The 27,282-nt window shown below is 34.3% G+C and overlaps 1 protein-coding gene across 17 annotated transcripts in view; it reads right to left on the bottom strand.

Moving 5' to 3' along the window:
* LOC122522000 (CUGBP Elav-like family member 1) overlaps positions 1-27,282 on the bottom strand; it is a 362,262-nt gene that overhangs the window by 74,980 nt on the left and 260,000 nt on the right. For all 17 annotated transcript variants that reach the window (XR_006304965.1, XR_006304966.1, XM_043642770.1 and 14 more), the window contains one exon: positions 10,725-10,807. Coding sequence is in view for 15 of the 17 variants with exons in the window: in XM_043642770.1 (XP_043498705.1) it covers positions 10,725-10,807 (83 nt within the window). In the remaining 2 variants the exon portion in view is untranslated. The remainder of the gene's footprint in view (positions 1-10,724; positions 10,808-27,282) is intronic.

Here is a 27,282-nt window from a genome sequence, read left to right as displayed (position 1 = left end):
TTTTTTTGATCATTCAACAAGCAAGTTATTCGATTAATTTTCTTCTTAATATTTTACTTTTAAATGTAGACGAGTTTGAGAAATATTCTTAGATGATTATGAAAATTATTATTTATTAATCTATTTAATTATTATAAATAATCATATTCGAAAAAATCTATTCTTTACGTTTGGTAAAAACACATCTGTCGAATATTTCGTCCGATTATTTAAAGGAACGAAAGAGGTGATACTTGAAATAAACTTAAATCGATGATATCAATTAATATCTGACACGTAAGAGAAAGAAGAAGAAGAAGAAGGAAAAACAAAACGTTCCGAATCCACTTTTGTGATATTTTAATATTCTAAATTAAATAAATTTAATTTACTGAATTTATTTCGTTATTATAAAGAATGAATAAAAAAACTGGTGTGTGTACTTATGTACGCACGTAAGAAGTTATACTTCATTGCCGTACCAAAACGAACATAACCTCAAAAATAACTTCAAAAAATACTTAACAAAAAAAAATTTATTATTATTATTATTAATTTAAATTTATTATCGATATATTATATATATTAGAAAGAATAACAAAATATCATAATATAGATATCAGTCCACACTAAATATAAGAGAGATATATGGAATTAATTTATGCGTCAACAGTCATGGCGCGGTTACAGCATTAGTTCTCGCTTCGATCGTTTAAGTAAAGCAGCGCTGAGTTCGATTAGTATCTGGATGGGTGACCCGCTTGAGAAAAAAGGGGGGAAGAAGAAGAGAAGACAACTTCATGCCGTATACTTGAAATCGTTTTGCCGCGCGTTTTAAATATCGACAAACTTCATGGTGTCGCTTTTCCAGACGCTCGGAACAAAATCACTCCCCATTACATTTTCCCAAACGCGCCAAAAGAAGTATAACCTCAAAAATATGAGATCTTTGAATAGAAATTAAAATTAATATTAATAATAATAATAAAATGAATATAATAGTGAATAAAAAAATTGGATAATCTAATAATTTAGAAATATTTAATACGTGATTAAAATTGTTATCAATTTTAAATGAAAATTTAATTGTATTTAGATAATTTATTTTGAAACATATCAAATTATATTTTGTTGTATTTTTTATAAGTAGACACAAATCATTTAATTCGTAAATGAATTAAAAAAGTGATTTGTTTCTTAATCTTATTATCGTAAAATGAAAAGTAGTAGAAGTAGAAGTAGAAGTAGGAAAAAGAGAAGGTGGTCCAGCTATGAATTAGGGTAAACGTATGTATAATCCAACAGATTTCCCGAATCGTTTGAGCTTTCGAAAAGCTGACATAGCTTTGGTATACTTGCTTTGGCACCCCTGTTCGTCGTAATAGTAGTAGTAGTAGTAGTCGTAGTAGTAGTCGAGGCAAAAGTCGTTTCGGCCGGTAATTAGTTGCCCGACTCACGACAAATTGAAAAAGTTAGTGAGGAATGGAACGCAATTTCGTTCGCGACCATAATCGAGCCGGTGCCGTTGTCGTTGCACTTGCAGTTGCAGTTGCAGTTGCAGTTGCAGTTGCAGTTTTCCGCAAATCGAATTCTTCTTTCGTTTTTCCTTGCCCTTTTTATTTGTATTTTTTAGTTATTAGCCAAACGATTCGACCGAAACTTGTTGGGTTGAGTGGGGGGGAGGAATTTCTTCGCGTTTTAACGAAACTTTCTTTACGAGATAAAACGTAAAACCCGTGTGTACGGGAAGATGTCGGGAAATTAAATGATTTTGAATTGTCACAAATGTTACGTAATGAATTTTACGTAATTAGAATAAATATATATAAATGATTTAATATAAAACGACGATTTAATTTGTTATACAGTGTGTAATGATAAATATGTAGGTCAAACGTTTTGCATTTAACTTTGAATTTGTTGAATCATTAAAACTGATGGAACAATTTAAGAAGGAATAGGAACGAGTAGGGGAAACAACAGGGGTAAGGGTGAGAAGAAGTAGAAGTAGAAGTAGAAGTAGAAGTAGGAGAATTGAAATGGAATGATTCACAACGTGGTTGATGATGCGCTTGACGAAGAGACGTGATTTATTTTGGGAACTTTAACGTGATCCGTTCCGTCTTTTCGGATGGCCTTTCGAGTACACCCAATGCGAACGAACGAACGAACGAACGAACGACCAACTGCCATCGTTCCTTTAGACAGAAAATAGGTACAAGAGATAGAGTTAACAAGCTGAAAAGATCCTATGTAAATGTTCGGGTTTAAACGAAGACCGTTGATTGAATTAGAACGAGCCTGAGAGGGAAAAGTGAGGATCGATGATTCGTACGTTTACAAATAGTTCCACAAACTAAACCTGTTCTTCGTTAAACGAGGATAAGAATCTCTTTGATAATTGAACGGAGGTGTTTAGAGTGTTGTAAAGATTTAACAGCACCTACACACACCCACACACTCATGCATACGTGTACAAGGAATATTTGTTTGATCTATTTTATTCATAATTTTGATTATTTTTTCATCTCATCATAATCTAACGCGTTGCATATTTTTCTCTGTGTGTTTTTATTATTTATCATAATCGTATGAGAACAAAATTACGAAAAAATAGAAATATTTTCTTTCAACAATTCTATATTTTTTGAAAGTTATTATACAGTAGAATTTCTACTACTAATAAAGTCATATAAAATAGGTCGTTTCGCGTATTATATTATTAAAAAAAAGTATACGAAGTTACTTACTAACGCGTTAGAATTGTATCATTTTACTTATTGTTTTTTTTTAATAGGAGAAAAAAGTAAAAAGGGGGTTAAGAGTTAATGAGCATTCGACGAACAAAATTAACGAAGCAGCGTCCATTTTTTTTTTTCCTTTCCTTCTTACGATTATAATCCTCCCTATATGCCCCCATTATTCATCTTACTCTCATTAGCAACGAACAAATAGTTGAGAGTAGGCTTTCTTATTCCTATCGAACGAACAAAATAATAACAACAAATTGGATTATTTCTTTTGACATAGATCTCGACTTTCCATCCATTTATTATTCGTTCCTTTACCATTTCCCACCTCATACTTCTGTTTTCCACGTTTCATACGTAACTATTCGCGTGGTAACTATGTATTACTGTAAAAGTAATTCGAACGAATGGGTAGTAGCTGTATATACATATATATATACATCTGTATATTTCGCGAAAGAGATTGCACGGAAATAGAATATCGATGTATCGGATTTAACTTGGCAACGGAAATAGAAGTTACGCGTCAGACTCCTTACAACTTCGGTGACGTGCGTATCTGGAAATATTGCACACTACGGTTTTCGTTGCAACTTCTTTCCATCTTTCTCTTTTTCTATACATTAAATTCCACCCCCCTCCCCTTCTTCCACCCTCCCCACCATCCCTCATCCTTTATTTTCTTTTTAACACGGTAGATACTTTCCTCGAAATAACTTTGTACGAAATGATAATAACTTTCGTATTGTTAAATGGTGGATGCGATAATTTTACATTTAAAACGAAAAATAGGAAAAGTAGAGTGTAATCAATAATTTATGTAAAATAATTGTATATTTGTGTATGTGTAAAAGAAGGAAGAAAAACTTTTGAGAATTTTAAATGAAAAAAAATGATAAAAAGTGTTTCTGTTAGAAGTAATAAATTGTTTATCAAAATGTTACGATGAATAGATTAACAATATCGGAATGTTTCTATTAATATTAGCAAAAGTAAGTAATAAATAATTTATGTAAAATAATTGTATATTTGTGTATGTGTAAAAGAAGGAAGAAAAACTTTTGAGAATTTTAAATGAAAAAAAATGATAAAAAGTGTTTCCGTTAGTAGTAATAAATTGTTTATCAAAATGTTTTACGATGAATAGATTAACAATATCGGAATGTTTCTATTAATATTAGCAAAAGTAAGTAATAAATAATTTATGTAAAATAATTGTATATTTGTGTATGTGTAAAAGAAGGAAGAGAAACTTTTGAGAATTTTAAGTGAAAAAAAATGATAAAAAGTGGTTCTGTTAGAAGTAATAAATTGTTTATCAAAATGTTACGATGAATAGATTAACAATATCGGAATGTTTCTATTATTATTAGCAAAAGTAAATTAGACATAGAAATTCAGGTATAGAAGGAACATTGTCCTCGACTATCATTTTCAACTCGAGTAGAACGGACAATATTCCTCCGCCACTCGGTGTCCGCTGAAGCATCAAAACCGCACTTAAAAGCACACACGCGAATTGCTGAGTGGACGAGTAAACGTTGCACACGAATTACAACTCGTTATCAATTTTGGTATTTAGTGTACAGCCGTGTATCAGCACTTCCCATACATACAAACCATACGAACGAAGTATACGCCGTATAATATCAAATATTTGAAATTACTGTACATTGTAGATCACTCTATTCGTACTATAGTTTAGACGTTATTTGACAATTACGTTACCGAGAAAGAAATAACACTTGAAAACTTTCTAAATTGTTTCCACGTCGAGTTGTTTCGTTTAAACGACTATTTTCTTCGCTCAATTTATTCGTCAATAATTTCAACCTTTATTTTACCAACGCCATTTTCCTGGCGTTTATTATTTATCTCGATTCAATTTTAACGCGAGGGGAGAAAAAAAACACCTTTGAACCTCTCTTAAAATTCTTCTGAACAATAACGAAGTAATTAAAATATAAAGTTAGTAGGAGATAAAGTACGAGAGAGTGAGAAAGAGAGAGAGAGAGAGAAGAATTCTCGAGAGAATTTCAATTTTATCGCGTGTTGAAGTTACCACTTCCCTTTTTTTTTCTTCTTTCCTTTCATTTCTTTATTTCCTCGAAATAAAACGGAAAAAAAGAAGATAAACAAATGGTTGTTGCTTGAACGTAAAATAAGTTTCTGCAGTGTTAGAAGTTTTTCTGCAAACCACCACCACCACCACCACCACCACTACTGTATTGGATAACAGGGATGGGGTTGGATTGGGTGGGGGAGGAATGGTAACGATGAGCATACAAAAGGTATATCGATTGTCACGATCATCGTGTCGCGAAATTTGACAGTGTGATTCATTGCGTTATTGAACGACGTGATAACTATAACGTAACTATATACTTTAGATAGATAAATAGATGTGTATAGTTAAAGTACATAATAAATAGTGCGTGTATACGTTTCGTTTAACATATTACAATAATCAAGCGTGTGTCTCTATGAAATGTAACATAATATACGAGCACTCAGAGTATGACGTGTACGTATGATTATTATGCGAACCCATAACTGCTTATTAAATTTTATCCTAGGAGGATCATCCTGGTGGTCCTCGGTTTTCAGAACCTGTTGTAGTTCGAAATTCATCGGTGGGATACCACCATCGATATCGATCGTGGGTGTGTAGTGAGCAACCGATACGAACATTATTCTGAATATTTTAAGGTTTCCCCACTGGCCGTGAGTTGGTACCCCCATGAGCGAAACAGAAACAGATAGTGCGAATAAACGAGAAAGAGAGAGAGAGAGAGAAAGATAGGGTGGTGAGCGAGATAGAACGATGCGCACTTCCCATTTGAGCATCGACCTCTTCCACCATCTCTTTCCATGCTCTTCGTCCCTTTCCACCCTCCCCCTCCTTGTCCCGGACCATATCAACGCGCCATCGGCCATATATCGGTTTCATTTTCCAGTTACGCTCGCCTCAGTTCCAATACCTCTTGTTCCGCCGTACCGTAATAATATTACGCACTGTTGCGAGTACGGTATGCCAGCTTGTTAATTCGCCACGGTTTTCCATCAATTTCGTGGCCGCGAGCCAGCCGAGCCGCCACCCCCACCCCCCCTCACCCCACCGAACCCTCTTTTCTCTTCTCTCTCTCTCTCTCTTTCTCTTATTTCATTTTTTTTTTGCGTGGCTTCTGCTCTACCCTCGTATTGCACCATCATACGTATGATAGATACAAACATGTATTACACACATACACACACATATACACAGATATATGTATGTATACATTTTATTCGTTTGGATTGATCGTTAAAGGTGTTAACGTAATACTCGAAGTGTGATAGTGTCGAAACGTACAGAGGATCGATTCCAGTGGGCTGTTGTAAATTAATCGTACGCACCACCAACGTTACAAACGGCAAGTGTCAAATTAACGAAAAGAAATTAATCCACTTTCGCGATCTATTTGACAACGTATTTGAAACTTCGACACGTTTGATTACAAAAAAAAATACTTTAGATTTAAAGTGGAAATATATTTGCAATATTTTCGATTGGTAATTAACGGTGATCGGGGATTTTTAAATAAGAAGGAAAAGTTCAAATGTTTTTTTGGTCGAAAAGTATAAGTTTATTCGATTAGTCAACTGTCCCTTTTTTGATCGATGACCTTTTGCCATCGTTCGTAAAATATCTGATCTTTTCTATCAACGAAATTCAATTAAATGTGATTTGTTCTATCGACGAAATCTACGATTAATTGTCAATCCAATATTATTGGTATAAACGCGGCGTTATAATATGAAGAATAAATTCTGTTGGTAGGATGAGATAGTGGGTGAGTGGGTGGGTGGGTGGTTGGTCGATTCCTTAGAGGGAAGACAGTGGGTGGATGGATATGCCACTAGAACACGCTCGTATTAGATTCAGTATACGTGTGTTTGTTTGTTTGTTTGTTTGTTTCTGTGTGTATCTGTGTGTGTAAGAGCGAGTATACGATAGAGAGAAAGAGAAAAAGAGAAAGAGAGAGTACAGTGTGAGGGTTCCCCAGAGCACTCGACTCATTTCTCCGAGCCAACACAAACCTCTCGACTCGACGCCACTCGTGGAAACGAAATCTGATACGAGAAAAGCTAAACTCCTTCGAATGCACAAGCCGGCGCCCCTCTTCTTCGCCACCCCAACTTCTCCACGTTCAGCACTGAGCTCTCCAACCCCTCCAGAACGTATTCCTCAACCACCTCTTCTTCTTCTTCTTCCTCTTCTTCTTCTTCTTCTTCCACCTACAGCAACTATACTCTTTCAGTTCTCGCACGAGTCACGCTCCTTTCAGTCATCCACTTATACTCAGTTCAACCCTTTTCATTTCGAAAACGTCGTTCCACGATTCACTTATTTCTTTCTTTTCTCTCTCTCTCTCTCTAGTGGTTTTTTTTCAGTTTTTTTGTTTTTATATTTATCGCTCGAGTATTCTACTCTCTCAAAATCATCCATGTCTCGAAATGTCTCTCTCTTTTTCTCTCTTTCTTTTTCTTTTTCTTTTTTTCTCACTGTATACGCTCAATTGGTAAACCCTAACGATGATGGTTAGTTAAAGTAGTTTCATTTAGCTCGTCTTAATTAACTTACACGCATATCAGTCTTTATCTTGACACGTCTTTATTGGTGTGGTATCTTTTTTCATGCCACGCGACCTACCCTTTTTCACTTTTTTTTTCTTTCTCCTCCACTTTTAGTGAACGAGACGCACTCGAGTTTGTTTAGTCCAAGCTACTTTATACTAGTTAGGCTTCTAACGTAATTAGCTTGATAGAAAAAACAAAAAAAAAGGGATGAAATACTCGCTTTTGGTATAAGTTACTTGTGTATGTCTATGAATGAATGAATGCATGCATGCATCTATGTGTTTTCTGTGTATACATTTATACGCGAATGTGCATCTATCTATCAATTGTGTATATGGTGTTTGTCTTTCAATATTCCAATTAACGATTATAACATCGTTGTTCAAACTTACTCCTTGATATGTGTATTCAACGAATAAAGTTATCCTCTGTTCAGATATACGTCGATTAACTTAATTAATAATTTCTAGAGAAAATGGTCTGTTTAAATAGATTGATGGAAGGAAAAATATTTCAATAAATCACATATAAAATGATGATGATGATGATGATGGTGGCTGAATATGGTGAAGGGAAGAATTCCCTAGGGGACCCTTGTTCCTTTTCGCATGATCGATTCAATCTACGAGATATAAGGAAAATAAATTAAAAAGAAATCTGGTCGTGAGATAAAACATTGATGTGTATCATCGTATCCTATTTTTTTGGTTTTTTTAATTTTCTTTTTCTTTTTCTTAAACTTTTATATGCTGTCAGGAAGAACTAATGCGATACGATAGAATGAGAACGTGCGTAGGGTTTTCCATTCTTATGAATGAATGAAAGAGTAAAGTTAGTGGCGCCGCCATACGTCTAACGTAGCAACTTCTTTACTCATTGCGAATACTACTCGATTGGTTATACGTATTCTTTACTACGTATATAGTATCGTTCAATTATGAATCAATTTTATTTGTCAATGAAATATATTCAAAATTGTAACATCGAATATTCAACGAATATAAAATACGAATTTGGAAAATATTATTATCATTTTTTTTGTTTTTGTGTGTTTCTTTTAAATTATAATTGTATTATTTTATTATTATATTATATTATATAAATATTAAAATGATATTTAATATTAAAATTATATTTATATTATTATTTTATTATATTTTTTTATATATATATATATTAAAATGATATATAATTAAACTGCATATTATATATATGTGTAGGATTCGTGAAAAAAATCAGGCCGTTGAAGGACTGACTGGACCGGGACTCGAACCCGGAATCTTCCTTCCGCTTTCCAGGCGACTGCTCTTTTAACCACTGAGCTATCCAGGATCCACCGTTTAATTTTCTTACGAATGCCTATTTAAGTTTGACTTGAAGGTGCTCGCATCCCACATATATATATAAGATTATATTAATTTAAAATTATATTATTATTTTATTATATTATAATATTATATATATTATCATTTTTTGTTTGTATTTACTTTTTTAAATTATATTTCACGAGATGTGCAATACTTATAAACGTCATATTTATCAGAATGAAATTGAACGAATAATGGAAAATGTAGGAATAACGAGCTTCTATTTTCTTTTTTTTTATAGGACATTGTAAAATCCTACATAGTTAAACTCAGAGATTGTTCGTTCTTGCGAACGATAATAATTATTCTCGTGAGCTATAAACGTTAAGAGAAGAAAGATAGAAGAGAAGAATGGTGATTGTGTATCTCCGCATGGCTAAATGTTCCTAATGACATCTCGTAATTACCTAGAAAGTTACCAGTAATTACCCTATAGAAGTAGTTACTTTTGTTCTACTCGTTACGATCATCATCGATGTTACTACGATTTCAATAGAATCTCCAGTAAATCGAATTAAGGAAACGATCTATCGATTCTCGATTAATCACTTATTAAATCGTCAAATATATTCGTGAAATAATTATATCCTACTCACAAACGGATAACAAAAATAAATTTAATACGAATTGGGGTCGATGGAATTTGAAAATTCGAATTGTACGCAACGTTGTAAAAATCTTGTTTTGCTTTACGAGTAAGAATGCAAAATAAAAAAGAAAAAAAAAAAAGGAAAGAAACGTAGTAGAATCGATCGATTACCGCAAACGTGCTGCTTTCAATACAACGTGGTCGATATATTTACACTGTGTGATGTCGACCAGGGGGCGGGGAGGGGGTGTGTGTTTGGTCGCAGAGAAATGGTAGAAACCAGGGGGAGAAAGGGGGAGGGAGGTGGAGGAAGGGAGAGGAAGGGGGAGAACGAACGTTTTCGACGAAGAGAATCGGAGAGATCCGATTGGTCGAAGGATCGATCGGTTCGACCTCGGCGACGATTTGAATAATTTATTCGAACGATCAACCGTATTAATATTCATTACTCGGTCAATACTCGATCGAGCGAATCATCATCGGTACTGGGATAATTGTCCGCGTAAACATTCCGTTCGGCTTAGCCGCTGAGTTTGCCGCATTGATCCGAATCGAACGAGGATAACATCACCGGCCTCATCGTCTACTCTACCCAAACGTTTCCCTCCCTCCTATTACAGAACATCTGTATATCGTTCGAATTTCGTGGGAACGGTGGGAGGGTGGCTGGTTGAGGGAGGTAGGAAACATTTGGAGAGAACCAAACGCGAGTATTTCTATCATCTACATTTACATTAATATACTAGGTGAGACATTTCGAATAGGAATAAATTTATTTTTATTATTATTATATTTATTTTTTTTTATTATTATATTTTATTTATTTTATTTTATTATTATTATATTTATATTATTATATTTATACTTGAATAAATTTATTTTTATCTGTGATAGGAATGAAAAGTTTTTGAAAGTTATGATATAATTTTTTAACGTTTGATACGTATAATAATATCGTGTTTGTCGAGTTACACACACACACACACATACATTTTATACGTTGTTATTTATTCTTTGTATTTATAGAGAAAAAAGATACACTTGACTTTTGTATTTCTTTCGTGTTGGATAAAATTTGTTAATTTTTGTTTCTGTTTTAATCACAAGATGATAGTCTCTCGTTTTATAAATGTTTCACCCGTTACATACCAGTGGTCCACGTGGATATATTTTTTCATTTACCGCTGTAGCAAAGAGAATTGAATTTTTCAAGGTATCGAGCCGAATCATATAATTAATTAACGACTAGCCAACACACGACTGTGACAATCAATTATTCGATTAGCTTCTATATATCCGTAATATTGAACAATCATACGGCTAACGGACCATTAAACGAATTACGTATGATCCTGTTACGTTCGAATGAATTATATAATGTAATAATCCCTCAGGAGAGAAATACCAATGTGTACTTACCCCGTTGAAAGTCTTTACGTTGTGCAATGCATTCTGTGCGTCCAAAGCCGCTTTTCTCGTGTAGAATGTAACGAAGCAACATCCTGAAACATAAAAATGAAAGAAAATGAAGAAAATGAAGAAGAAGAACAAGAACAAGAAAAAATATAAGAAAAGATGAAAATAAATTCAAGAAAAAATCTTTTCTACCCTAGTAAATTAATCGAAAACTTATCTACACGCAGAGAGAGACAGAGAGAGACAGAGAGAGAGAGAGAGGAGTCGTCCCTTTTACAAAACTTCAATGTTCAAACTGGCAAAACGAATTCGACCGATTTGCTCGTTAGTTTAGGAATTGCCAAAAGTTCGATGATTCACAGTTCTCTATCTAGCTTTTCTACTTTTCTCCTATAACCTCGACTAATTCCTATCTCTCCTTTTCCCTCTTTCACTCTCTTCAGACACGCGAATGGAGATGGTAAAAGATGTTCGCGAACGTGGCCCGCGTGCACGTTGGTATTACAGGGTCCCCCCTACCCCCCTCTACCCCCCCTTTAGTTTACGAATGAGTTGTTTTACCTGCATAACTATTCTCTCATTCCGAGCAATCCCCGCAATGCTTTCACGAAAGTCCATGAAGCTTAAGCAATATGTTTGTTCTTCCTCTCATTCTCTCTCTCTCTCTCTCTCTCTCTCTCTTTTTCTATCCAACAACGAACTTTACAATTCCCAGTTGAAACTTACGATTCCCACGAATCGTTGAATTACCGTTCCTGTGTTTTTTCCACGAAAAAAAAAACATCCCCGTAGTCCTCTCTCAATTTCTTTCTATCATAATTTATTCATAATCGCGATAAAATGTAAAAGATTAATAATAAAAATGAGAGAGAGTTATCGCGCGGCCAATGATTATTTTAGTATTATTTTTATTTTTTTGATAAATTGACCAACACAACCACGTCGTCGTTGGCATAAGCAACGCGTTAATAATCCTATTCAAGGTAAGCAGGAAGAACGTTATAATGATATTGCAATGAAACACTAATCTTCATCTAAAGGGTGCTATAACGTGATTACGTTTAATAGAAGCATCGGCAAGGTTTGCAATTAAGGTAGGAGGAGTAGGAGAGGGGGAGGAGGAGGAGGAGGAGAGAGCGTGTGTATCGTGCATACCTTGTTTTGAACGATAACGCAATATGGCAATATTCAATATCGCATTTAACGACGTAGGTACGATCTCACGACGAATATCGTAATTGCGATCGGTAATATACGATGGGTGTTCGATTTTAGGATGCTATAATACTTTATTAAAACGTATAAAGTATTATACCCATAGAGAAAGACAGAAAGAGAGAGTGAGAGAGATAGCAAGGGGTTTGGTATTTCTTGTTTCGCGAACGAACGTGACTAGAAACTAACACCAATAAGATATCACAGATTAATACATCTTTACACTAAAGTTTCGCTTGACTTACTTCGAGTTTACATTTGGTAACTTTCATCCATACTATTTCGAGCTTATAACTTGGAAAACGTTTATCACCCGACGTTTCTTCGTTATTTTCAATGAAACATACATACACACGGATACAACATACACACACATACACATAAGTTACGGTTTGTTCAATCGATCAAATCGTTCAACCAACTTTATTCCTTCGCATCATCAAAGTTTTCTCTCGGAAAGTCTGATTACTTATGGTACGCTAGGATGGTGGTGGGGGGTGGGTAGGGGAGGAGGTAGGAAGAGATAGGAAACAAAAATTAATAGTAAAAAGGGCCGAGTCGGAGGTAATGATTCGTAACGTTCGGAATTGACTGAGACGAATTAGAGAAAATTTAGGAGAACGCGGAGGGTGGGGAGGGGGGAGGGTGGTGCTCCGGTAAAATTATGATCTAGCGAGTAACTAATCTTAAGGCATCATCACCCGATAGACCCTTAAATCACATCGAACGAACTTTCCCTTCGCCAACGGTTGCTTCTTGGCCGTTCGCCTAACACCCGTCTGTAATACTCGTGTCTACAAATGACCCTATTCGTCGAGGTGCCAACGCTGGGCTGCTAGTACTCTTTCTCCCCTCTTAACCACCTTCCATCATCCCTTTCCCCCTTGACTGATGATCGCCACGTAAGCGAAGATCACAAGGAAGATATCACGAATCATTCGGGTGTTGAACCAGTAGTCAACGTAACGCGATTAGAACGTCTAACCATTCTGTGCTTTTTTTTTCTCTTTTTATTTCTTTCCTTTCCTTTACTTTACTTTCCGTTTTATCGTTAGATCTAAACACGAAAACTTAACTTGCCGCAATCCGCTAACTATTCCCCGAACGAACGAACGAAAGAATGAACGAATGTGTTCCTTCCTAGTGATTAACTTTTACCTGTTCCAACAAATGATTACGAACGTTAGTTGATCGTTGAAATAATTCTCGGACCTTCGCTTTTCTCTCTCGAAAGGTTTGAAACTGTTGTTGTTCATAGTAAAACGATTTTAGACGGTGTTATTCCTTGTGTAGTCGTGTAATAATAACGTCGTACTACAAGCTATCGTCAACGACTAGTTTTGAGTCTTTGAACGGTTTTAAACGTACGACAAGCTTAGAAGATTGTTAATTGAATTTTCGTTTAGAAAGGTGAAACGTTCTATTAGAATAACAATGATCCGATTCATAATGCTGTACAATTTCATAATTACGGGACTGTAATTATATGCAAATTGGGATCAATTATTAATAAGCGAATTATTAACCTCGGGAAACAGTGTGCACCAGTATTCCCATGAGTTTCTCCCACGCATACAGTTTGAATAGCACTAGTTTAGAATAGAGAGAGAGAGAGTTGGCCCACGACGACGGTGGTGTTATTTTCTCGTATGGGCTTCGCCCAGTATTTTCTGACTGCCCACTACTACTACCCATTGACCACTACCACCAACACCTACACCCAATACCAACACTAGTACTAATAGGGACTACCTCGTGACGTGCGTTACTTCGGAGGAAAGCTCTCGGCGACCTGGGAATCGCGAACAAAGCGAAAATCAATTTCGTGGAACATTGTGGAATTCTAATTTCTAGAAGCGTCGGAAGTTAATTATGGAAGATTAAATGTTAGTCCTGAAATTATGTTTCATTTCAAACATCGTGCTATACCGATTCATTTCTTGTATATACTCTTTCGCAAAGGACGTTTTCGTATTTTATTCGAAAGAAGAAAAGACAAAAAAACATATCGTAAGGGTTGATGAAAATAACGAAAAATTAGTTGGAACAATTTTCAAAAATTAGCGACACATTTGATGTACTCAAACTTTTGGTCAGATAAAATAAAATCAAATCAAATAAATGGTTTAAGTCATCAAAGTTATTTAGATCATCGTGAATATCTTTGAAAAATTGAAAATGAAATATGACAAGTATTATAAGTCATTTGCGTTGAAATCTTGACAAGACCACTTTGATTGGTCGTATTGTAAGTATACATTTAAAATATTTATGAGACATTGTAAGACAAAATTTATGAGACATTGTAAAGAAAAAAAATTAGTTGGAACAATTTCCAAAAATTAACGACACATTTGGTGTACCCAAACTTTTAGTCAGATAAAATAAAATCAAATCAAATCAAATAAATGTCAAATATAATAAACCCCCAATAAATCGTATATCACGTTAAATCTCATTACACACGGTGAAATAATATGAAATTATTATCAGTGACGACTTGTTAAATAATGTTTCATCGAAAATGGTTAACAACAGCAAACAATGATCGTGTACGTTAGCCGAATATAATCTTGTGCTAGGGTATGATGTCATTTTGAAAAATCGTGATGACGAATGAGCGACCGGTTTGGTCGAACAAACGAATGAACGAATGAACGAATGAATGAACGAATGAATGAACGAGAAACGAAACGAAACGAAATGTTGGGGAATGGTGGTGGTGGCCTGCTTGCTGCAGGGCCTCGTCGCCATTAGGGATTCCCAATTCACGTCGTAATTATCGCTAATTGGACTCCGGATTATACTTGCGCGACACTCGACGCATGAAACGCCCGTCGTTCGCGGCGCGAATTATGCATTGCTCGCGCTTACACGTACGTAGGTACGTTTCACCTATATACATATACGATTTCACGTGAGGCACGTTGAGAAACGTTTCGAGTGACATCAAGCGAATAGAAGAGGAGAATAGAAATAGAATGGAAGAAAGAGAGTGAGAGTGTGTGTGTTTGTGTGTGTGTGCGAAAGAGAGAAAGAACGAAGACGAGAGGAAATCGAGAAGACGCATGTAAGAGAAGGGTGGAGGAAGGAGGAAGAGGAGGAGTTTGTTGTCGTCGATGCATCCATTGTGCAAAATTCCATCGCGTCGTTCGTTTCAACGACGAAAATTATTCGTGCGTGTAACGTAAGAGCTGGGAATTCGATGACACAAACACGCGTATCGTAACTACACCTGTCTACGAGAAAGAGAGAAGGATATTTTCAACCAATGAGAATGATGCTTGCACGTGTGTGCATATTCCAATGTAATAGAATATAGTCAAATCTTTAAAATGGTTTAAGAAGAATCTTCTGTTTTATTCATAAACAGATTTGAAAATATTTTTTAAATGAAAACGTATTGGAAAAGAATATGCAAGTTTTCTTGTCAGATAAATTAGTTTATTGTGGAAAATCAGTGTCTTTAGATGAGTGTAAAGGAAATGGTTTAAGTAAGCCCGATAAGTTTGAGAAAAGATATTATCGTTGATATACGATCGGTTGGTAGAACGAACACGTGCTTCCAACGTGTAGATCCCGTGGGTTTGCGGCTAGTACACCCCGATCCCGATCCGTGATTAGAGTCCACTGGGAAATCTATAAAGTCGTCCTTCTTCCAAACGCGAGAAATGGAAGAAGAAAATTTATATCGGCTTTTCGAAGACTCTGCTTCCTTTTCTTTCTTTCTTTCTTTTTTTTTTTTCTTTTTACCATTTCCGTATCATTTCTTTGCCGTTACTTTTCTCATCTATTTTCCTTGATACTCGTACGAAGTTGATTGTTTTTGTTTTTTTTTTTTTTTTAAAATGAAAACGAGCCAAATTGTAAACGCGAACGAAACGAAAAGAACCACCTCGTATAAATGAGGGTGATTGAAAAAAAAAAAAAGAACAGAATAAAAATGCATCGATGCGATGAGGGGTAAAGGAAGAAAAGTAAAAAAAAAAAAAAATACCCGAGTGTAGTCATTTGTTATTGAAGTAACGTTAGTCAGAGGAATGGAAAAAAGCAACCGGCAAAAGGTATGATAATGGGGGGATAGTGGATCGACTAGGATGAGGAAAACGTATCGTCGTTCGGTAGCAGCCGATCGACGAGTACGCGGAGAATCCCGTGGGCCTGCGGCTAATACCTCGATGCCGATGCGTGATTAGAGTCCACGGGGAAATCTAGCCCGGACATGCTCCGGAGGTAATGCTCGTTACTCGCAAGCCGAGTATACCCTTCGCCCTTTACCACCAATGCCAGTACCAACCAACCAACCAACCAACGTACGAATGAACCAACGAGAATGAACGAATGAACGAACGAAGCTAGCAACGGCAATACCATGGCGTTGCCAATACTGGCACAAACCAGGAGAACTCTACCGAGTACTACTTGCTTTTCTGCACACGATATTCTCTATCTCTCTTTCTCTTTTGCTTTTGGTTGTTCTCTCAGCTCGCTGTTCTACCCAACTAACTCTGTCCATTTCTCTACTAGTGATTCTACTACTATACGTTTCATTTTCTCTCATTCACATCAAAACATAAACGATCTAGTTTTCCACGAACGAGGGAACCACGTTGCGATAATTGCAGAAACTCTCTCTCTGTCTCTCTCTTAGTCACTATCCTTTACGACTGTACAAACGATAACACGTAATAGACAAAATCCTAGCGCCTGTTTTGGATGAGTTCAATTTTAACGATGATTTTCTTAAACTTAAACTATTTTTTATTATTTAGTTGACGCAACCCTGAACGCATTTGTTCGTTCGAAAAACTCTCCCAAAAAATTCGAAGCTTCAGTTGTTTAAAAAATCGAGAGGCCCGGGGATTCGATCCCAGGATCTTTCGCATACCGAAAGAACGCTCTACCACTTGAGCCATGAAGACCTCTTAAACTTAATGATATGTAATCATATTTCTTATATATTTTATTGAGTATGTTTAATCTAATAAGATAGAAATCTTATTACTGGTTTGTTTTTTTTGTCTCTTAATTTGTATTTTTACAACAGTATACTGGGAGATATGAATTTAGAATACAACCTGTTTTATTTATTTGTTAGTTTTATTTCGTCGAATTACATTGAAACGAAGTAGAAAAGCTCTGTCCAGTTTTGTATCATAAATTGTGAAAATACGTTTCGACGCTTCCCGGGGAGTTTGTTGATCGAGATAAGAATGTTCCAGAATGGTGTACACTTTTTCGAGGTAACGTTCGATGGAGATATTATCAAAGAGTACCGTCGATCGTGCGCCATAAATTCGATGTCCAACACGTACCTATTTCTTCTCTACTACACCTATAAACCTCTATTTATCTGTCCCTACGTGCGACGATAGTTTTCTAGACGATATTTGTCTCTCTCTCTCTCTTTCTTTCTTTCTCTTTCTCTTTCTTTTTGTAACATATCTTTTTTCGTTCACTTTTCTTTTCGTAACTCCCTTGTTCGACACAGTTTACACAGCAGGAGATCCTGTCTCTCGATATTGCCAGCGAAAGCACTTCGTCGTTAAAAATTGTTCGACGTTCTCGTTCGAAAGTATCCAACCAAATGCTGAATCGGTGAATTATTATATCTCGCGACTATTACGAAATCGAAGGATGGAAGGTTAGAACAAAAATGAAGACAAATTATCTTTCGAAAGAAATATATATTAAAAAGTGTCTGCTCATTTTGTTAACGAAATCAATCAATCAATCAATCAATTGATCAATCAATCGTATCATATTTCAACGAAATACAAATTACATTATTAATAAATGTGTCTTAGGGAAGTTGGACAGGGTAAGAATTTAGAACGTTATATTTTGATCACATTGAACGTATTGTCCCTTCATCGGGAAGGGACGAAAAAAAAGAGACATACATTCTTATATTTTTGTTAAATAATAAAACTCTACTTAGCATCTATAAATTATAATTAATTTTTATTAATTTGTAATTAATATTATAAAATTATATAATTTTAATTATATTATAAATCAACAATACAGTATTGTTTCGATTACGTGTTTAAATTTAACGATTCATAAATACTATAAGTACAGTTTTATTATTTGATAAAAATATAGGAAAAATGTATGTCTTTGTAATAATACATTTATTAATAATTGTATTTTTGATACGTGATAAACAAACTAATTGACAAATAACAACAATGTTTACGACAAGATGTCCTATTTATTAAAAAAAAAACAAAAAAAAAGGAAAGAAAAATCCAAATTTAATTAGATATCAAATAAAATAAATAATAAAATCGTACATTTAAGATGGATGTATCGCATCGATTTAAAACTTGGGTTACCTTTAATTAAGCAACTTACTAGTGGGCTTTTCTTAGGATAACGAAATGCAGTGGGTGCATCCAAGCGAAATAGCCGCGGTAACAAGGCGAGATAAGAGCCTTGAGTTATATCGTCTCTTATCTGTTGGTTGTGCTCTCACGGCATTTGACCTGTGATATCGGTGTGGGATGCCGGTTACGTTGATGCAAGGTGCAAACGAGAATCCCGCGACTGTCTCCTTCCTACCGTTCTTGGATCTATATGCTCTCTCGAGCGGCATGCTATCGTGTGCATGCATACACACATACACACAGACACACACATACACGTAAATCTATCTCTATCTCTCTCACCGTTTCTCTTGTTTGTCCATTCGCGCGTACCTACGTGCGAGTAACGTGCCTGTAGTCAGGAGACCAGGCTTTGACCGATCAAGCAGCCTGAATTCACTGATTAAGCGTAGAACAAAGATGGATTGATTCTAAGGTATCTAACTCGCGATCAAAGATAAGGTAAGGATCTTACAAACGTTAGAAATGGTCTCTTATTTTTCTAAAAGGTAAAGAAAAATTACTGTGGTTCTATTTGTTCCAAATTTTTCATCGAATTTTGTAATATATTTTAACAGTTACATATATGTTACATATAAATTTATTTGACGAAAGAAAAGAATAATAATAATAATAATAATGGAAAGATTATAATAAAAGAGGTTGAAGAAAACTTTAGGTGGCCCATAGTTTTATCAAAGAACAAAATACAAAATTCGTTTAAACGAATACTTAATATCGTTTCGTATTTCATTTGAAATCGAAATCGAAATCGAAATCGAATTTAACGAATTACCATCATCCATTCGATAATATTTCCCTACGATTGTACCTTTTTATTCTTTTTTTTCTTTTTCATTTGACACCCCGTCGGTCGGAATACTTTTAATGGTCATTCACCATCACCAACAACCCCACCACCACCATCAACTATACTACCAACCAACGTCATACAAAATCATCCTCCTTCCCGTTCCATTATTATCGACATTAATTTGCATAAATACCGTCGGCATTCGCTTCCCGTGCTTATTATCCGCGTCTAGCGGCGAGACGTATCACCACCAAACCCCCATAGTAATTTGCATGTCGGCTCACGCGTTGACACGCGTTTCCCCATCGATCGTGCGGATCATTAATTGGTCACGTTTATTTTTCTTCATTCCGATCAATAATAACCGTCCCTACCCTCCCCACCCTTTACCCTTCAATCTTTCCCTCTTTTTTTCTATGTGAATTTATATCAACGAATCGTATCGTATAATAAACTAATATGTGCTCGTCAAAGTTTAACAAACGAATATCTTTCTTTAAATTTTCACATACGATTCCATTCGATTAAATCATTTTCATTTAAATTATTATCTCAAAATACGTAAATTTCGTCCTATTTCGTATATTCTTTTTTTTATATATCCTTTTCATGCAAATTCAGGATGATCGTCTTACTATATTTAAAAATAAATATTCTTACTTGATTTTGTAAGAAAAGAAGAAGATAAAAAGTGACAGGAAGTGGAACGTTCTTACCCCAAAAAGCTCAAAGTATGGTAGACTATTAATAGAGTCAAATAAAAAAGATAAAAATAAAAAACAAGATTATATATATATAAATGTGTATGTGTGTGTATATTTGGTATGTCGATAAAGAGTAGGAGGAGAAGATTTTCGTGATAAAACCGAGATTGCTATCCCGTGCCAATCCTCGGAATACCTCGTCGTCCATGCGAGACGATGAGATCCGTCTGCGAAATCGGGACCGACTGATACACCTACACATACACAGATATAAACACACGTACACATACATTCACTGATTTCGAGTGTTTTCAAGGCATGCCAAAGAGAACCGATGCGAGAGCAAACTCGAAACGAGCGTCTTTCTTCGAGATATCAACCTCTCTCTCTCTCTCTCTCTCTCTCTCTTTTTTTCTTTTTCTTTGCGTTTGGTTATATACGCTTTTGTGAACGTGTGTATTTAGAGAAATCATTCAACCACTTAAGTGTAAAAGCTTCCCAAAGGCCATAAGTTTAATCTAAAACGATTGCTTTGTATTTTTTAGTTTTTCTTATTATAATAATAATAATAATAATTTTAATTATAAAATTAAATATAAAATAAATAATAATAAAAAATAAATAATATTAAATTAATTTTATATTTAATATTATTATTTATTTATAATAATATTACAATTTTGAAAAAATAATCATTAATTAAATTGTAAATAAAGATAATAATTGTAAAATGATATTGTGGTTTGATGAGACTTTTTCATTTTGGTTGTCCAGTTTTCACAAAAGTTCATTCAACGATTTACAGCAGTTTTACAGAGTGGTGTTAATTATAACCTGATTTAGAAATCATTTTTGACAGGTAATTGTCAACAAATTGCAATCACGTATTGGATACTTGAAAATAAACGTAAAAATGATTTATTACCTTAACGTAATTTGAATGCAAGAGAAAAAAAAGTTAAGAAACAAACACACATTATTTCTGGCATCGATTATTTTCTTGCATACGTTGAAAGTATAAACGTATACTTTTTATTTTGATTTTTCTTTTCTTTCCACGGTAAATCACAGTCTTAAAAATCGTAAGAATTTTTTTGGTTACTTGTCAACGTTGAGAAATGTAGATCGAGGTAACGCCAGAGGCAATCAAATACCGACCAACGAAGAGGCGTAATCAAGATGTTGCACGTAGAAAAGTCAGCAACAGATTTGTCATACTTTGTGAAATTTCTTTTGTACGTTCGATTTGTTTCTCCTACGATGACGAATCTTTTTATCGCGATATTTTGCACTCATATTTATTCACAGAAGTGTACCATAATCCTCAGAGAATGAACGAGTGAATGAATGAGATATAAATATACAGGGTGTCCCATATAATTCTAGTCACGATTTTTCGTGTACTTGCGATAAGTTGACGAAAAAATACTTTCAATAAAAGTTGATCTTTTTTTGATAAATTTGTAATAAAAAAGTTCATATTATATATGTAATGTATATAATATTTGACACACAATTGTATATAATAAATATAAGAAATAATATAAATAAATATTATTATATAATATATATACATTTTTATATATAAGAATGATAAATAATAAATATAAAATATAATAAATATTATATAATATATATATATATTTTTTTTATATATAAGAATGATATATAAGAATAGAAAGAAACAGGGGAGGGGGGCAGGGGAAGGGTATACTTGTCAAGGTATTTTCTCACGATATTTGCATTTACCAAGATCCTTCAAACACATTTCACAAAGACTCAGTCAGAGTACCTCGATACAGTTTTATCCATCCGTTCAGCATCATTGATATTCCGCGTGCGTAAAAGATGGCTTCCTACGGGCGGGATAATATCCTGGCTAAGAAACAGCCAAGGGAACCATGTTTCCTAAAACATTCTTGTTTTATTTCAAGCCCCACTTCAAAAGGCTCGTCACTTTATTTTCATTTCTAATATTCCTCGAATTTTGTATATCGAATAAACTGCTATAAAGAAAGCTTTGGGGGGTACCAATTCGTTCGAAAGGTTCCAAATCGAAGCTTTCATATCGTAGTATGATATCGAGACTAAATGTTTTATCAGATATTACGAATGAAACACGAAAAAGTAAAAGCATTTCGTTAGATTGGGTTAAATATTTTCCATTGTTTTTAATATTAGAAAGAATGAATGGACAAAGTTTATATTACAAACAAACAAAAAATTCAATATCTACTATTAAATAATAATACAATTGTAATCATTTCTCTTTGACAACCAGCATACAAAAATTCGGCATTGAAATCTGATTCTCCTTTGTATTTCGCATTGATATTTCAAATCAAATAGATCCAACGAATGTGGTTTAATGAGTATTAGGTAGAACCACGATGGATAGTAAAAGGGAAGTATTATTTTCTTTTTTTTTTTTGCAAAAATATCGTCTGGGGTATAAATCCATCGAAAGTGGGTGGGGAAGACCGACCGGGTCTGGTAGGATCACAGTCTGGTTGCTCTTGTCCCTTTTTGGTGATTTACACCGACCATATTGGAAGGTTGATCCTATCAAAGCGGTCGTTTTGATTCAAAGGACGATGAGAACGGGGATAAGAGGTGGAAGAGGAGGAGGAGGAGGGTGGTGATGGTGGTGGTGGTGGTAGTGGTGATGGGGGGTATGGGTAGGGCTGGTCGTAGATGGAAGAGAATGAGAATGGAAGTACTAGGCAGGGTACGATCACACGAGAGAGAAAGAGAGAGAGAGAGAGAGCGATGTTTCAATTTCTCCAACTTCTGAAGAGATTAATCGCGAAGCAGACCATAACGTTGACCTGGCTGTTGTAACGGCGGTAATCCAGATTGCCGACAGCCAGTTAGTTAGTCGGCGCTTCCACTAATCTCCGCGATATTAATTTGGATGCGTACACGAGAGGCATGCAGCCACATAGTGCATGTGTGTGTGTGTGTGAGTGTGTGAGATAGAAACTAGTATATGGAAGCCAGTACCACCAAAGCCAGTATGGAAGCCAGTAGTAGTATGGTTGTCGAGACAACTATGGAACCAGCCGGTGGTCCGTTCGACATTCTACATATGCGAACATAAGTAGCTTCGTCGGCCCGTTAAGACGATCTCCTGCTGGGACTAGGATGATTGACTGCGTGCTATAATAAGCGGATCTGTCGATGTCAACGCCAGAAGGGACCAGAAACAGGTGGCTAGTTTACTAAATTCTCTCTCTCTATATATATATGTGTATGTATATGTATCTGTTTGATAACATAAAAATTATATGTGATTCATAATTATTGTTAAAATTCAACGAAAAATTAGTTATTTCATACCGAGTTAATTTAAATGATATTAATTTAATGTCACTTTCACGATATATTGTCAAAAATGAACACCGTTAGGTGGTGTTAGTTATTTCAATATTATATTGAATTTATGTAGGATTCGTGAAAAAGTTGGGCCGTTGGACTGACTGCACCGGGACTCGAACCCGGAATCTTCCGCTTTCTCTCGGGCGCCTGCTTTTTAAACCACTGAGCTATCCAGGGCCCACCGTCCACTCTTCTCACGAATGCCTATTTAAGTTTGGTTTAGAGGTGCTAGCATCCCACATATATATATTTATAATTAGTATATATGTATAGTACAGGTTTTTAAATCAAAAATATTTGATCATATGTAACAATTTTTTTTTTTTTTAGAATACAGTAAAACAAATCCAGTAATTTATTTTATCGACACTAAATTATTAAAATCCATCGGAGGTTTGTCGTTTGTTTTTTATCTTTTAGAACGAAAATATTTTTATAGAAAAGTATATATTTTTCAAAAAAAAGAAAAAAAGAAAGTATGATGAATTTTATTTCCACCAAAGCAAAAGGTATATTATAATATTCATTTTCATTTCGTAGTTCGTCGTGCAATAGCAGTCGCAATTATTTACATCGATGTTATTTATCTCGTCTTTTTACATATTTGTTCGTTCACTTCCCATATTTCTATTTCGTTTGTTCGTTCGTATATTTATCGTTCTTGATATTTTTTTCCACCCCCTCCCCCAACCCACCCCCCTACCCCGTTCTTTTACGTTCCTCTTTTCAACGTCGCTATTCGTTCGTTCGTTCGTTCGTTCGTTCGTTCATTCATTCATTCGTTCGTATGAGAAAGAACCGTAGTTATATTTTATACGGATAACCGAATACTTCGACAAATATGCGATATCGTTTTCAGGATTTAATTAATCGTAGTAAAACATTCAAAGTATTTTACGCGCGTTACTTTATGCGTTTTTCATATTACAAAATTAAATAATATAACATTTCTTTCATTTTGCGTAATGGTAAATTGGTACGATTTATATGTATTTTTTTTTTTTTCATACGCATGTTTCATTTCTTTTTTCTTTTTCTTTTTTTTTAAATAAATATAAATAAAATTAATGAGAGATTGTTTTGCAAAGAGGATAATAATAAATTTCGAAAATACGTATATTACATCAATACGTATTCCCATATCTGTCCATTTACGAGACTGAGACGAAAAAAAAAAAAAAATTGATGAATTTAATAATACGTAAAATTATTATACTTTTCGTCCCCACCACTCCCCCCCAGCCTCTCCCCATCTTCCATAACGTACGATCAGTTTCATTTAATAAAAGTATCGGTTTTCGTTGATCCAAGTTGTCTAACGGAAAATAAAAAAACGAAAACACAGATGTTACGTGAAAAATGATTTCTCAACGTGACGATTCATAAGATTTCTTTATAGAAATGCAATTGCAATTGCAATGTAACGTAACGGTCGATGATACAAGTAAAAGGAAATGAGTTGAATCTAGGTCAAATCGTTTCTCAATCTAATCAATTAGTATTTATACGCATATGGCATATAATAGACATTTGCCAAGGATATCATCCTTCCAGATGTTAGATATGTGTGTTCAGTATAATGGCACACAAGGACTCGCGCAGATGTTTCGATGGAGAAATTTGTTATTCCACCTGTCAGTTTGCTTTGAGCGTCTCTTGATATACGTATCTCTAGTTCGTCTATCATCGAGATGCAGAATATATATATATATATATGTATATGTGTATATATATAGGGTAAATATTATTACACGAATATATACATTTACGTATAACATATAGATTCCATTTCGTTATATTATAACGTATGAGTATATCAAACATTCTAGAATATATTTATACGAAAATTATTCTTCTAACATTAAACGTATAAACGTAACATTTGAATTTAGACGGTAACGTCGTATTCAAAACTTACTCGCCAAAAAAAAAGTATAGAAATGTTTGTTGATTTTCTATTTGGAAAATCGAATAAATATAATTTGTCAATTTTGTGATACGATCTAGCGTACACGATTATCATAACAAATGTTCAAACGTTCAATTTATATTTCGTGTTTTGTTTAAAAAAAAACAAACATTTTCTTATTATTTTCTCTTACGTCTTTCTCGATTGAAATTTGAAATATTTTTTTATCGTTGTTGTTGTTTAATGTATTTTAACTAGACAACAAATTATTTTTGTGTTATTATTTGTGCATATTTTTCTACGAGTATTCCGTACGTCTTACGATTAATGCGTATGCAAATTAAGCGAATGAATTTCATAGAAATTTGCGAAGGTTCGCGATCCCAACGAGGACGACAACGGAGGGAGGGGGGGGCAGGGGTGAATGGGGAGGAGGGGGGGAGACGCACGCTTTGAAAACGATCGATAAAGGTGCCATTTTATTTCGAATTCGCGTCACTTCGGAAGAGTCTATCGAAAAGTGCATAATTCAAGTGGAAAATCGTTATCTGGCAGGAAATTACGAGCCGAGAGTCCTGTCGGCGTTACTGACAGGGATTTACCATCGCTTTTCGAACAAGGGATGGTACTTTGTGCGTGTATAGGAATATTATTTCTCTTTTTTTTATTTTTTCTTTCTTTTCTTTCTTTTTTTCCTTCCTTCCTTCCTTCCTTCCTTCTTTCTTTTATATATTTTTTATTTATATTATTTCACAAATTCTACAAATGATAATAATAGTCCTTCAATTGTAATTAAATTACAACGTCATATTGCAACAAAGACACATTTTAATTCTATTTATCAGAAATATTATTATTAAATCGTACAAACGATATTTAATAAAAGAATTTTGACAGAGGATAACGTGCCACTCTGAAGGTGAATTTCGAGGAAGAAAATAACTCCGAAAATATTTGTGCATCGATTAATCAACGATTATTTTAATGCACTAATGCACTTTACTTATATTACAGTTAAATTTTATCTTTGAATTCGTCACTGCGCAGGAGCGTTTAAATAATTACATAAAATAGATAAAAATACTAAGATCGGAAGGTTTTTATCTGAAATTTTATCGATTAGGTGCATTATTCTCTTTTTATGCACATGCGCAACTTTCGGAAGAGGGTATATAAACAATATTTAATGAAAGTAATTTTATAGAGGATAACGTGACAGTTTGAAGGTGAATTTCGAAAAGGACGGTTCATAGAACGTATTCTACGAGTTTTTAAACACAAATAGACATTTCTATCGATTAATTAACAATTAATCAAAGTATACCGAATACAGTCTTGTTTTCTACTAATATTTATAATTATTTATACATATATACATTGTTTTAAATATTACATATTAATTATCGTACTTTAAATATGAATTATTTTCAATCTTATGTTTCGTTAGATGAAAATTTTACCCACGAAATCATCAGTGCGTTGGTGCGTTAATGTAATTACATAAAAAAAATTAAAAAAAATATATCTAATTGAACGATGAATGTTACAATACGTTGAAAAATAAATTCTAATTCATTGTTTATTACATAGTGCTGACAAAACAATTAATTAATTAATTAATTTATTTATTAATCAATTCGTTCGTTCATTGCATTTGATAAACCCAAAACCCAGTGATGCATTTAAATGAAAATCTTATATGAATTATTTTCAATCTTATGTTTCGTTAGATGAAAATTTTACCCACGAAATCATCACTGCGTTGGTGCGTTAATGTAATTACATAAAAAAATTAAAAAAATATATCTAATTGAACGATGAATGTTACAATACGTTGAAAAATAAATTCTAATTCATTGTTTATTACATAGTGCGGACAAAACAATTAATTAATTTATTAATTAATTAATTAATCAATACGTTCGTTCATTGCATTTTGTAAACCCAAAAACCAGTGATGCATTTAAACGAAAATCTTTTAGATAAGAATTTTTGGCACACACTTTTCATTGTATGATAAAATAATAAAGTATATAACAACTATCGATTTATAATGATCGATAAAAGGATAATATCGATCACCGAGAAGGAGAAGTACCAGTTACCGGAATCGAACCAGACCGGACCGGACCGGACGCGTATATCGTTCGTTGAACGATTAAAGCGACTG

The sequence above is a fragment of the Polistes fuscatus genome, unplaced genomic scaffold, assembly GCF_010416935.1.
Source record: "Polistes fuscatus isolate 324 unplaced genomic scaffold, CU_Pfus_HIC Scaffold5, whole genome shotgun sequence".
NCBI classification, from domain to species: Eukaryota; Metazoa; Arthropoda; class Insecta; order Hymenoptera; family Vespidae; genus Polistes; species Polistes fuscatus.
The sequence above is the reverse complement of the archived record's forward strand: the minus strand, read 5'-3'. Positions and strand labels throughout refer to the sequence as shown.